The following is a 14,841-nucleotide window of genomic DNA, read 5'->3' on the forward strand; positions in this document are numbered from 1 at the left end:
TTTTTTTTTCACCTTGGATGCCTTTTACTTCTTTTTCTTGTTTAATTGCTATAGCTAGAAATTCTAGCACCATGGTGACTAGAACTCGTGAGAATATGAGAGTATGTTTTATTTTATAAGAAATTACCAAATATATTGTGTTCCCACCAGCAATGAATGAGAATTTTTCTTACTGCAAATTTTCCCTACCATATGGTGTTTTCAGTGTCCTGAGTTACTTGACCCTTCTAATAAGTATATGGTGGTATAATATTGCAACTTCAATTTGCATCATCTTTTCATGTCATCTATCTGCTTATCTGTCTATCATCTATCATTGATCTTATTTGGTGAGATATCTATTAAGGTTTCTGGTCCACTTCTAAAACATAGGGCTATTTGTTTATAGTTGAGTTTTAAGAATTCTCTATATATTTTAGAGTCCTTTATCAGACATATCTTTTGCAGATATTTTCCCCCAGGCTTTATCTCATTTTTTCATTCTCCTAATATCTTTTTTTTATTTTTTTATTAGTTGTTGAAAACATTACATAGGTCTTGATATATCATATTTCATACATTTGATTCAAGTGGGTTATGAACTCCCATTTTTCCCCCATATACAGATTGCAGAATCACATCGGTTACGCATCCACGTTTTTACATACTAGTGTCTGTTGTATTCTGCTGTCTTTCCTATCCTCTACTATACCCCCTCCACTCCTTTCCCCTCCCCTCCTATCTTCTCTCTCTACCCCATCTACTGTACTTCATTTCTCTCTCTTGTTTTCCCCCCTTTCCCTTCAGCTGCTCTTACATGTAATTTTGTATAACGATGAGGGTCTCCTTCCATTTCCATACAATTTCCCTTCTCTCTTCCTTTCCCTCCCACCTCTCGTCCATGTTTAATGTTAATTTTCTTCTCATGCTCTTCCTCCCTGCTCTGTTCTTAGTTGCTCTCCTTATATCAAAGATGATATTTGGCATTTGTTTTTTAGGGATTGGCTAGCTTCACTTAGCATAATCTGCTCTAGTGCCATCTATTTCCCTGCAAATGCCATGATTTTGTCATTTTTTAGTGCTGAGTAGTAATCCATTGTGTATAAATGCCACATTTTTTTATCTATTCATCTATTAAGGGCATCTAGGTTGGTTCCAGTCTAGCTATTGTGAATTGTGCTGCTATGAACATCGATGTAGCAGTATCCCTATAGTACGCTCTTTTAAGGTTTTTAGGGAATAGTCCAAGAAGGGGAATAGCTGGGTCAAATGGTGGTTCCATTCCCAGCTTTCCCAGGAATCTCCACACTGCTTTCCAAATTGGCTGCACCAATTTTTAGTCCCACCAGCAATGTACAAGTGTACCCTTTTCCCCACATCCTCGCCAGCAATTGTTGTTGTTTGACTTCAGAATGGCTGCCAATCTTACTGGAGTAAGATGGTATCTTAGGATGGTTTTGATTTGCATTTCTCTGACTGCTAGAGATGGTGAGCATTTTTTCATGTACTTGTTGATTGATTGTATGTCCTCCTCTGAGAAGTGTCTGTTCAGGTCATTGGCCCATTTGTTGATTGGGTTATTTGTTATCTTATTGTTTAATTTTTTGAGTTCTTTGTATACTCTGGATATTAGGGCTCTATCTGAAGTGTGAGGAGTAAAAATTTGTTCCCAGGATGTAGGCTCCCTATTTACCTCTCTTATTGTTTCTCTTGCTGAGAAAAAACTTTTTAGTTTAAGTAAGTCCCCTTTGTTGATTCTTGTTATTAACTCTTGGGCTATGGGTGTCCTATTAAGGAATTTGGAGCCCGACCCCACAATATGTAGATCGGAGCCAACTTTTTCTTCTATCAGACACAGAGTCTCTGATTTGATATCAAGCTTCTTGATCCATTTTGAGTTAACTTTTGTGCATGGCGAGAGAAAGGGATTCAGTTTCATTTTGTTGCATATGGATTTCCAGTTTTCCCAGCACCATTTGTTGAAGATGCTATCCTTCCTCCATTGCATGCTTTTAGCCCCTTTATCAAATATAAGATAGTTGTAATTTTGTGGATTGATGTCTGTATCCTCTATTCTGTACCATTGGTCCACCCGCCTGTTTTGGTACCAGTACCATGTTGTTTTTGTTACTATTGCTCTGTAGTATAGTTTGAAATCTGGTATCGCTATACCTCCTGATTCACACTTCCTGCTTAGCATTGTTTTTGCTATTCTGGGTCTTTTATTTTTCCATATGAATTTCATGATTGCTTTATCTATTTTGACAAGAAATGCCGTTGGGATTTTGATTGGCATTGCATTAAACCTATAGAGAACTTTTGGTAATATCGCCATTTTGATGATGTTATTTCTGCCTATCCATGAACAGGATATGTTTTTCCATCTTCTAAGATCTTCTTCTATTTCTCTCTTTAGGGTTCTGTAGTTTTCATTGTATAAATCTTTCACCTCTTTTGTTAGGTTAATTCCCAAGTATTTTATTTTTTTTGAGGATATCGTGAATAGGGTGGCTCTCCTCATTTCCATTTCAGAAGATTTGTCGCTGATATACAGGAATGCCTTTGATTTATGCATGTTGGTTTTATATCCTGCCACTTTGCTGAATTCATTTATTAGCTCTAGTAGTTTCTTTGTAGACCCTTTTGGGTCTGCTAGCTATAGAATCATGTTGTCCACAAATAGTGATAATTTAAGTTCTTCTTTTCCTATTTCTATGCCTTTAATTTCTTTTGTCTGTCTAATTGCTCTGGCCAGTATTTCGAGAACTAAATTGAATAGAAGTGGTGAGAGAGGGCATCCCTGTCTTGTTCCAGATTTTAGAGGGAATGCCTTCAGTCTTTCTCCATTTGGAATGATGCTAGCCTGAGGCTTAGCATAGATAGCTTTTACAATGTTGAGGTAAGTTCCTGTTATCCCTAGTTTTTCCAGTGTTTTTAACATAAAGGGATGCTGTACTTTGTCAAATGCTTTTTCTGTATCTATCGAGATGATCATGTGGTTCTTATCTTTAAGTCTATTGATATGGTGAATAACATTTATTGATTTCCATATATTGAACCAGCCTTGCATCCCAGGGATGAATCCTACTTGATCATGGTGCACAATTTTTTTGATATGCTTTTGTATCCGATTCGCCAGAATTTTATTGAGGATTTTTGCATCTAGGTTCATTAGAGATATTGGTCTGTAGTTTTCTTTCTTTGAAGTGTCTTTGTCTCATTTTGGGATCAGGGTGATGTTGGCCTCATAGAATAAATTTGGAAGAGCTCCTTCTTTTTCTATTTCCTGAAATAACTTGAAAACTATTGGTATTAATTCTTCTTTAAAGGTTTTGTAAAACTCCGCTGTATACCCATCCGGTCCAGGGCTTTTCTTGATTGGTAGTCTTTTGATGGCTTCTTCTATTTCCTCCTTTGTTATTGGTCTGTTTAAATTGTGTGTATCTTCCTGACTCAGTCTGGGCAAATCGTATGACTTAAGAAATTTATCGATATCTTCACTATCTTCTATTTTATTGGAATATAGGATTTCAAAATAATTTCTAATTATCTTCTGTATTTCTGTAGTGTCTCTTGTGATATTGTCTTTTTCATCCCATATGTTAGTAATTTGAGTTCTCTCTCTTCTTCTCTTTTCAATGGTTTCTTTTGTTTAAATTTCATTGATTTCTGCTCTGATTTTCATTATTTCTTGCCTTTTACTACATTTGCTGTTGTTTTGCTCTTTCTTTTATAGGGTTTTGAGATGAAGTGTGAGCTCATTTATTTGTTGGTTTTTCTTTTTTTTGAGGAATGAACTTCAGGCAATGAATTTCCCTCTTAAAACTGCTTTCATTGTTTCCCATAGATTCTGATATGTTGTGTCTGTATTTTCATTTATCTCTAAGAATTTTTTGATTTCCTCCTTTATGTCTTCTGTAACCCATTGATCATTCAGTAACATTGTTCATTTTCCAGGTGATGCAGGATTTTTTCTTCCTTCTTTTATCATTGATTTCCAGTTTCATTCCATTATGATCAGATAAGATACATAGTATTATCTCCACCCCTTTATATTGACTAAGGGTTGCCCTATGGCATAATATATGGTCTATCTTTGAGAAGGATCCATGTGCTGCTGTGAAGAACATATATCCACTTGATGATGGTTGATATATTCTATATATGTCAGGTAAGTCTAGGTTATTGATTGTGTTATTTGTGAAGAATGTATATCCACTTGATGATGGTTGATATATTCTATATATGTCGGTTAAGTCTAGGTTATTGATTGTGTTTTTGAGTTCTATAGTTTCTTTATTCAACTTTTGTCTGGAGGATCTGTCCAACGGTGAGAGCGGTGTGTTGAAGTCACCCATAATTATTGTGTTGTGGTCTATTTGATTCTTGAACTTGAGAGGAATTTGTTTTATGAACATTGCAGCACCGTTATTTGGTGCATACATATTGATAATTGTTATGTCTTGTTGGTGAATGGTTCCTTTTAACAGTATATAGTGTCCTTCTTTATCCCTTTTGATTAACTTAGGTTTGAAGTTGATTTTATTTGATATGAGTATGGCCACTCCTGCTTGCTTCGGAGGACCATATGAGTGGTATGATTTTTCCCAACCTTTCACCTTCAGCCTGTGTATGTCTTTTCCTATCATAGGAGTCTCCTGAAGGCAGCATATTGTTGGATCTGTTTTTTTAATCCAAGTTACTAGCCTATGTCGCTTGATTGGTGAGTTTAAGCCATTAACGTTTAGGGTTACTATTGATATATGGTTTGTACTTCCAGTCATGTTTATTTATTTATTTATTTTAATTTGGCTTGTTTTTCCTCTTTGGTTATTTTTCCCCCCTTTACTGAGTTACCTCCCACTGTTAGTTTTGGGTGCTGTTTTTTGTTTCCTCTTCTTGTAGTGTTTTGCTCAAAATGCTTTGCAGTGCTGGTTTTCTGGCTGTGAATTCTTTTAACTTTTGTTTATCGTGAAATATTTTAATTTCATTGTCAAACCTGAAGCTTAATTTTGCTGGATACAGTATTCTTGGTTGTAATCCATTATTTTTCAGCATTTGAAATACGTTGTTCCAGGATCTTCTCGCTTTCAACGTCTGTGATGAAAATCAGCCGTTAACCTAATTGGTTTACTCCTGAATGTAATCTGCCTCCTTTCTCTTGTAGCTTTTAATATTCTCTCCTTGTTCTGTATGTTGGATATCTTCATAATAATTTGTCTTGGAGTTGGTTGTCTTGTTCATTCCTTTGGTTTGGACCTCTATACCTTCTTCTATCCCAATGACTCTTCAGTTTGGTTTTTTTATGACATCCCATATCTCTTGGATGTTTTGCTTGTGTTTTCTTACCAGCTTTTCTGTGTTGACTATATTCTTTTCGAGTTGATAAACTTTGTCTTCATTATCTGATGTTCTGACTTCTATTTGATCTAGTCTATTTGTAATATTCTCATTTGAGTTTTTGATTTGGTTTATGGTTTCCTGCATTTCTAGGATTACTGTTTGATTTTTTTTTAAAATCTCTATCTCCTGTTAGAGTTCATTTTTTGCTCCTTGAATCTGCTTATGCAATTCATTTTCAAAATATTCTTTCATTGTTTGGACTTGCTGTTTAATGACTTCTTTAAGATTCCATTCCATCTGAGTCAGGTATACCTTGAGTTCTTTCTCTGTCCATTTTTCTGATGTCTCTAGGTTCTCCTGTAAATTTAAGTTGTCCTGCATTGTTTGTAATCCTTTTTTCCCTTGTTTTTTCATGGTGTTCACATTACTTTCCAACTCTGTTTAACTGCTGTGTTTCTGTTTTCTCCTATAAATTTGTTTTGGTTTTGTATATCTCTGTGGTCTCTCCTTTGTGGTGGGAGACTATTCCTAGAGATGTTGGGCTTTATTGTAATTTAAAGCTGATTCATTCAATTCATAAAAGGCTTTCAGATTCTGTAGGCATATAGTGATCTGTTGTTTGGTCTTAGGACTTTATGTTTAGGTTGGGTGCTATGATGATATGAAGGTTAGTATGTCTTGGCTACTTTGGAAGATTGCTCCACTGAAGGGGATATTAACAGGTGAAAGGATCAGGGTATTTGGTAATAGCTAGGTATTTAGGAGCCCTATAGACAGCCTCGAAACAATCACCTATTTGCATTTAGAAAATTACACATAATGAAAGTCGTAATGCTTGGGATGAAAGTTAGGGTGAAGGGGATGGAAGGAGTCCTTAAAAGAGAAAGAGGGAGAGAAAGATAGGTAGAATAGAGGAGAATGGAAAGAACAATAAAAATTGAAAAGGGATAAGAAAGAAAGAAAGAAAGAAAAAAATGGTAAATGAAGTCTTAGAGTTCTATTTTCTTCTCTTCCAGTAGGCGGAGCTGTGCCCTCTGAGCCAAGCTTCTGCACTCTATGTGCCGGCAGCAATTGCTGTAAGGCGACTTCTCTTCCCCTACTGGTTGTCTCTCTAGTCCTGTCAGTCCAGAGCTGTTTCTCTTCTCCGTCCCCTCCCTGCCTTCCTCCTGCCAGCCAGCCAGGCCGCCGCTCACCGGAGGCGATCTCCAAGGATCTGGTTATACTTGCAGCCCCACTGTGTGCCCTATTTCCCAAATGACTGAGCACTCTCTATGTCATTCATCCAGACCCCAGGGTTGTGGAGCAGTGATCTGGGAACCGACAGTTTAATTTGTCTGGACCCCTTTGGTGGCCACACCCCCAGGAACTGGCGGCTAAGGCCTTGGGTGTCGCCGCTGGTGGTAGGGGGAGTTGGGGGTCGGGAATCCCCTCTGCTCCCGTGGGCCCCTACAGTCACGCCCACGGAGCTCTGGGGTGAGATTTTTGAGGTTTCCCAGCTCTATGTATCTGGTGGAGGTGGGAGTCACACACCTGCTAAAGCCGATTCCGCTGGGAAGGGATCCCTTCTGCTGAACTCTGGTGACGTCAGCTCTCTGCTATGGCGGGTCCCAGACTCCTTGCCAGAGTGTCTGATGGGAGGGGTGGGTCTGGCCTGTCTCTGGTCTGTCCCAGTCTCAGATTCAGTTCTGGTTCGCTTTTTCATGAAGGCTTGGTTAGCAACCTCTTCATAGGGTCTCTCCGCTGCCGCACAGTGCTGAACCGTCTCCTGCTGTGCTGGTCGCCAGGCAGCGGCCCCGGCGCTGAGCGGCCCAGACCTCTGCGCAGCATGGCCGAAATTCACCCGTCTGGGGCAAGCTGTCACTCCAATAATCCCAATTTCCCCAGCAGGTCTCACTTTAGCAGAATTTTGTTGGGAGTTTCTCAGCAGGTAGAATCTAAACGTTCTAATGCGTCTCTCTGTCCACGTGGTTGAGGAGGTACTGAAAGCACTGCCTCCCCACCTGCCGCCATGTTGAGTCTCTCTTTAATTTTTAAAGTAGAAAATAACCAAATGTTTTGTAATAGTGAAATCAACATAGCAAAATTAAAATCCTTTTAACTAATTAATATAAAAGACTTAATATCACACATTCATTCCAGTAAATAGTAAAGCATTTTCCTATTATGATTTCAAAATAATTAGTTGATTACCAGATAGAATCCAAAAAACTAAATGTTGATCCATAATTATTATTTTCTTTTTGAAAATTTAAGAATTTTAAATTTTAATTAGTTTGTGCTTTCATAAGTAATATAAAATTGTCATTACTTAAAAATTAAAACTTTGACCACTGCTCCAATCTGGTTTCTTTTCTTATTCTCTTCCCCCAAATACAATTGCTATGGCATTGGTTTTTCTTTAAATCTTTTCTTAAGCACTCCCACACATTTATGTGACCAAAGAAAAACCTAAAATATTGTTGTATACTTGTTTTTATTAAACATATATGATGTCACTGTATATTTATCATCTTGCCACCTTGTTTTTTATTCTATAGTATATTTTGGCAATGTTTTAAAGTAATTATATATACGGACATCTCATTTTGTTCATTTCCAAATACATATAGAGCCATGATCTCAATCTTTTCAAAGGTTAGCAGTTATTTGTGTTTCTAAAATCTTTTCCTTTCACCATAACTAATATTGGTTAAAATAACCTTACTTGTAACTTTTTTTTATGAAAGATAGTCTCCAGGCTATAAATAAAAGAAATATGATCAACTATACCTAAACTACAATTTCTTTATTAAAACATTTAATATATTTTAAGTCATTCCCTATATTACTATTATCACACTTCCAATCTGTGGGTGGTATACATCTTTTATATTTTAAACTATCTTTGAGTGTGCTGTTGATTTTATATTTAATTTTAATAATTCTTTAATAGTGTCTGATTTTTCTGTACTCCTGTCCAATGGATAAATATTCTGATTTCATACCTTTCTCTACCTTTCAAGCAGTTTTCTTCAGTTTGGGGTAGAATTTCATCCCTTTTTGGTTCGTTTTCAGGTGTTAGGCTCTCTGCTTCTAGCTCTAAGTCACACACCCTGATGTCTGTTCAGGTAGACTTTATAAAACAATATCTAGATAAGATTATCTCCAGGACTGAGGATATGGCTCAGTTGGTAGAGTGCTTGCCTTGTATGTACAAGGCCCTGGGTTCAATCCTTAGCATCATAAAAAAAAATTATCTCCAAACTCTTCTTAAAAACTTTAGTGTATTTTTAGTGTAGAACATGATGCATTGAAACATTCACATGAAACAAATTAGCATATACATTAACTCACCTTTTTTTGTAGTGTGAACACTTCAAATTTACACTCTTAGCAATTTTAAGGTGTGCAGTACATTGTTTTTAGCTATATTCATCATGTTGTACAATAGAGTTCTTGAACTGTCCCTCCCGTTGAACTGAAATTTTGATTTCTTTGACCAGTATCTCCTCAGTCATCTAACCCCTGGTAACTGTTACTCTGCTCTCTGTTTCTATGAGTTAAACCTTTTAGATTCTACATATAAGTGAGATCACATGGTGTTTATCTTTCTGTACTTGGCTTCTTTCATTTAATAATATCTTTCAGGTTCATACATGTTGTTACAATGACAGACATGATTTCTTTCTGTTTTTTTTTTTAAGAATTAATAGCTTTTCATTATATCACATTTTCTTTTTCCATTCATCTGGATAAAGAAACTTAAGACATTAAGTTGACTTTATATCTTGGCTATTGTGAATATTGCTTCAATAATCATGGGACTGCAATGAGATAATTCATTGATATACTGATTTCCTTTTCTTTGTACATATACCCAGTATTTAGATTGCTGGATCATATGGTAGTTCTATTTTTTAAGTTTTTAACATATGTTTTCCATATTCTATTTTCCATAATAGCTGTTCAACTCTGAGGATAACTTTATTCATAGCTAATGGGACAGGAATAAAGCCCATGTTATCTGCTACCAGGACCTAGGCTCTTAATTCTTAAGCTATGCTGCCTTGTAAAATATAGCAATCCAATAAAATAATATGGAGTTCGAACTCTTTTTTGAAGAAATAATGTTCTGTCAGCAAGTATTAGGGAGTGTGTATATATTGGACACAACCTTGGAAAGGAAAAACTATTTTGTATGTTCAACAATGTGGGATCCCCAAAATATAGCATTGTTTATCTTTCATTAATTTAATGCTGTGAAAACATAATAAAAGGCTGTTTAAAATATAGCTGTTCTAGATCAGAAGAGATTATTTATTTCATTTGGTTTCTAACAAACTCAAAGATATTTCACAGAACATTCAAGTTACTTAAAAAAATTATTTTTTCCTGATCTAACGATAGGTTAGTTAAAACTTATCTAGTATATGAAGAGTAAGACAACAGTTTTAGGCAGAATTGAGGGGTCTACATATATGTGTCAGATATCAGAGTAATGGTTTGGGTTCAAATGGGCTTGAAGAATTTGAACTCTTAAATTTAAGTTAAGCAGGCAAAAATCCAAAGGCTGGGATAGTTTGAAGAATGACATTGTTGAACAGGAACTAAAGTGAACTTAATCCTGTGATGCAGGCTGTTTTCTAAGTAGAAATCACAGTCAGAACATCTAAACTTACTAGTTTTTTTTTCTTGCAGTAGTTAGAGAGGAACAGATTTGAACTTTGATCAACTTGTCCTATCATCACAAATCCATAGACATATTAACAGTTACTATCACTTTCTGTGTTTGAGCAAAAGTGGCAAATTAAATATGAAGGTAGATTCAGAATAATGAAACTTTGGTTGGGATTATGGTTTCAACAAAAACATTCACTGGAAAGAGAAAGAAGTTAAATTTGACTCTTTTAAAAATCAATTTTCTTTCATGTTATTTTTAATTTGTTGGTTGATATAAAGGAGGAAAAACAAGAGACTCAATTGAGCAGTAAAAAAATTAGGAAGGAAGTAGGGCCAAGAAAGGAAGAATTTGCCTGAATGCTTTAAAAATATTTAGCCAAGCTGGGTGTGATGGTGCATACCTCTAATCCCAGTGACTCCAGAGGCTGAGGCAGGAGGATTACAAATTCAAGACCAGCCTCAGCAACTTAGCAAGGTCCTCATCAACTTAGTGAAGCCCTGTCTCAAAAAATAAAAAAGAACTAGGGATGTAGTTCAGTGGTCAAGTGCCTCTGGGTTCAATCCCAAGCATAAATAAATAAAATGTAGCCAATATTGTTATCAGATCTATAACCTAGTTTATATTTTATGTCTTATATAACATTACACAGTACTAACACTTCTTTTTTTCTCAAAATGTTTTAAAATTATTTTTCTGTCTGAAATTATTTTTCTCTTCATAGCTTGGTTCTATAGTTGTAGCTTTTCAAATTATATCCTAGTTTGACTCTACATATTTATAACAATGAAATGTATAGCAATAAATATGATTGTATGTGTATACATACAAACATATATTTACATACACATGTAATTCTCTAATATATACTATAGTGTATATGATCTTATAAGATTATATACTTTGAAAATATCATAATGACTTCACTGTGTGTGTCTATAGATGCATACTGAGTCTTACACTATGAAGATTATTATATAATTTCATTTTATATTGAGTTCTTCAGAGAACTGAAGAACTGAAGAAAGAGTATTTTATACTCTTTTTTTAGTTACCACTTAGACCTCACGTTGGGAAAGATTTCTCTCTTGATGTAGTTTAATGCAGAACCCTATAGTAGCTTACCCTTGAACTTTTCTTCATAGGCTATAGATTATCATGACTTCTGTTATCTAAAGACGTATATTTATATTACCTTAAAAATACCATGTCAAGTTCCAATAGCTGAAAACAGCTGGAAGTTATAATAGATCAACTGGAAGATGGAGTTTTACATTTTAAATGAATAATTAAAATTCAGAATTTTCTTTGATATGTTAGTGGTAAAGTTAATTAGAGTTTATGACTTACAGTGAAGCATAATGAAAATAATATTGATTTAGGTATTATAAGAACTTGTCTGAACTTCACACAGTTTATTTGCTCTGTGACCTCAGCTTCACTCATTGTCACCTGAAATGTGTAACTAATAATGCCTTTGCTGCCCACCACCTCAGAGTGTGATCAAGATGAGATGATATATATGAAAATACTGTTAGTGCCACCTAAAATGTTATGGCTATAATAACAGTCAATATGTGCCTATGTGCCATTGTATGAAGCATTATTGTCATTCATCTGACAGTTTATGATGCAAACAATGTTAATATTACAGTTTTACAGACATGGAAGTTGAGGCTCAGAGAGCACAAGACACGTTGGTGAGTGAGAAAGGCATGATTTGAATCCAGGCCTGTTTGACATTAGAACTAATGCTCACAATCACATCACATCACATCACATCACATTCATCTGAAAAATAATTGATGCAAAGTCTTACATGTAAACAAGCAAAAATGGAGTTTTTTTCATTATTATTACATCTGAATTCTAAATGTGAAAGCAAAGTAATATTTGTTTTTCATGAAAATGGAATGCCATTGAGTTCCAACCTTCCAATTCTGTTCTTCTCTTAGAATTTAATTGTCCTGAACCCACTCACAGTGACGGAAGAGGAAATAAGACCATCACTAGAAAAACGCCTTGAAGCCATCATCAGTGGGGCTGCTCTGTTGGCAGACTCTTCATGTACAAGGGATTTCCACCGGGAGCGGATTATTGCAGAATGTAACGCCATTCGCCAGGCTCTTCAGGACCTGCTTTCAGAGTACATGAACAATGTAGGTGACGAGTTTGTCTATATACCTGTCCCCATTTCCCTATTTGAGTATATGTTGAGAGATGCTTTCAGAAGATGATCAATTATGAATTAGTACGTGATTTTCATGGGTTGGCTTTCTAAGCAGATTTTGCTTGTTTGGTCACAAGGAACTGTAACCCTGGGAGTTTTCTAGGGATGAAATCAGAATCAGAATGACATTTACATGTGATTGTTTTATTTGTGGACGTATCTAAATATTAGTTAAATAAGAGTCAGGATAAGAGAAAAGAAACTAAGTCTGTACATTAATTTAGGGGATAAAAAGAAAATAAAGAAAGTGGCAGATTGCTCAGTATTAAGTTGGTGGATAACAAAATGGCGTTAGAGTTCAGAATTTAGATAGTATTGGATAACAGTCAATACTGCAGTGAGCATTGACCATGAACCATATTTGAAGGTGTAATTAGCCCATGGAGTTTGGAGAGTTCTTTTTAGTTTTATATGCTCAAAAATATTGATGCCTAAATTTAGGAAAATATTTGTTTCAAGATCTTTTTAGTTTCCTTTTATATGTAGGTATCTCCATCTATGGAATGTCTATAAATGTTGTTTCCATTAATTATCAGTGCTATTTGCAAAATGAACACAAAAATATTGAATATAGTGTTTGCTGAATAGTTAGTTATCTTCCCTTAACCAAGGTTTCTCTTTCTGTGGTTTCACTTACTCATGGTCAATTGTAGTCTGAAAACATTAAATGGAAATTTCCAAAAATGGTAAGTTTTAAATAACTTTAATTATAGTATATTTTATGGTGATTTCATCATTAATTATTAGTTAATCTCATACTATGCCTAGTTCATAAATTATACTTTATCACAGGTATATATGTAGAGGAAATACAGTAAATACAGTTTCAGTATTGTATTTGCAGATATTCACTGTGGGTCTTGGAATGTATTCCCAGCAAATAAGGGGGTACTACTATATATTAATCATAAAACTTTTTAAAAACAGGACCATAGAGTTATATTAGGAATAATTTGTATGCCTTATTTTAAGTGACATAATTCAAGGTTCATGAAGATGTGTTTTGAGAATTATTAGTCACAAAGGATATGACTTTTTGGTTATGAAATTAAAGATTTGTAATTGTTCAGTATAAGTATTTTTATATGAATAATTGAAATGTGCTAAAATTAGTTAATGAGTTTTGAGGACACTTCAACACGTTTGATGCATCTTCATGTTCTTAATATTTGATGACTACTTTGGCTTCTGACCAAAATTTTCTTGACTATCAAGAAGTCAGAGTTGTAAAGCAGATTTTGTTAATAAAAAGCACATATTAGTAATATCATGTCCTGCTAGAATGTCTGAAGTTAAACTATTCCAATTTTTAACATATAAAATATTCTTATTTAAATATTTTTCAAGTCAAGTCATCAGTCACAAGAAATGCAGGAGGTAATATTGTATTGGAAAGCCTGGTCTGTAAGGTATTAAAATTATTATTCTCACCTTTATAGAGAAATACAGTTATATATATATATATATATATATATATATATATATATATATATATATATATATATAAATTTATAAATTATAGATAAATCCACTTTATCTAAAATATAGTTATTTTGTTCTTTACAGATACAAACACAGACACATGTGTGCACACTTACCCACATTAGTAGAAATTGTTGCATAATTTGTGGGGCCTAGTATCAGATGAAAATGAGAACATTCATATTAAAAAGAGAAAGAAAAAAGAAAATAAACTTTCTTTTACTTCCACAGTGTCTCTTGACCTGGAAAATATTGTTTTTATTTGCCATTTAACATTATGTTTCCTAGAGTATATGGGTAGTTATGAGGTGAAGACAGACTATCACAGGTCTTTTTGGTCTTGCCCCATGGCCCTGATCTACTCTGAGGTTAGCCAAGGCCTCCCCCAGGAGAAGAGGATGGCAGGAATTCCTGGGCAGATAAGGTGTTTGAGAATCTGTCTAAGGAAGTCACTGGAGGCAGGACTGCATGTGAGCCTATACAGGTGCTTCCTATCCCACTGGAATATACAAATTCAAAGGTAAAATTAAGAATCTCAAGACTGAGAACAGAGCATTGAAATCCATGCCTGGGACATCCTTCTATACATGGGGCTTTGTGCACAGTTGCAACCTTTTAAAGTTGGCCTTGTACCTAATAAACATTTGTCATGTAGATTTGTGGCTTTCTCTAACTTCCAGTTAAAAACTATGCATCGCAAGGGTGAAGTGATGGAAGCATTCAGCCCTGGGTGTAATCATTGAGAAAGTGCATTGTCATGTATAGAAATTTATGAATAATAATAAAAACCAACTAAGTCAACTCTGCTTTTTTAATTGTTCCCAAGCACTAGCAATTCTAAATATCAGTCATAATGTTTTTTAATAAAATTCTTTTATTTTTCTAAGTTCTAAACAATTGTGTCTATTGTTGAGTTTTAACAATATATATAATTCAAATTAGAACATCTTTAAATATTATCTTTAATAATCATTGTATTTTTTTTTTTTAGTTGTAGGTGGACATAATACCTTTATTTTGTTTATTTATATGTAGTGCCGGGGCCTCACATGGGCTAGGCTAGCACTCTACTGCTGAGCCACAACAGCAGCTCATCATTGTGTTCTTTATAAATAGAGTAGATTTAAAGTGATTACACAGTGATTGTAAG

The 14,841-nt window shown here is 34.8% G+C and overlaps 1 protein-coding gene across 5 annotated transcripts in view; it reads left to right on the forward strand.

The window, feature by feature from the left end:
* Ctnna3 (catenin alpha 3) overlaps window positions 1–14,841 on the forward strand; it is a 1,743,363-nt gene that overhangs the window by 473,084 nt on the left and 1,255,438 nt on the right. For all 5 annotated transcript variants that reach the window (XM_058577909.1, XM_058577913.1, XM_046419856.2 and 2 more), the window contains one exon: window positions 11,935–12,138. In XM_058577909.1, the coding sequence (XP_058433892.1) occupies window positions 11,935–12,138 (204 nt within the window). The remainder of the gene's footprint in view (window positions 1–11,934; window positions 12,139–14,841) is intronic.

This window comes from Marmota monax, unplaced genomic scaffold (assembly GCF_021218885.2).
Source record: "Marmota monax isolate L192 unplaced genomic scaffold, Marmota_monax_Labrador192_F-V1.1 WCK01_AAM20220418_F8-fsc00019, whole genome shotgun sequence".
NCBI classification, from domain to species: Eukaryota; Metazoa; Chordata; class Mammalia; order Rodentia; family Sciuridae; genus Marmota; species Marmota monax.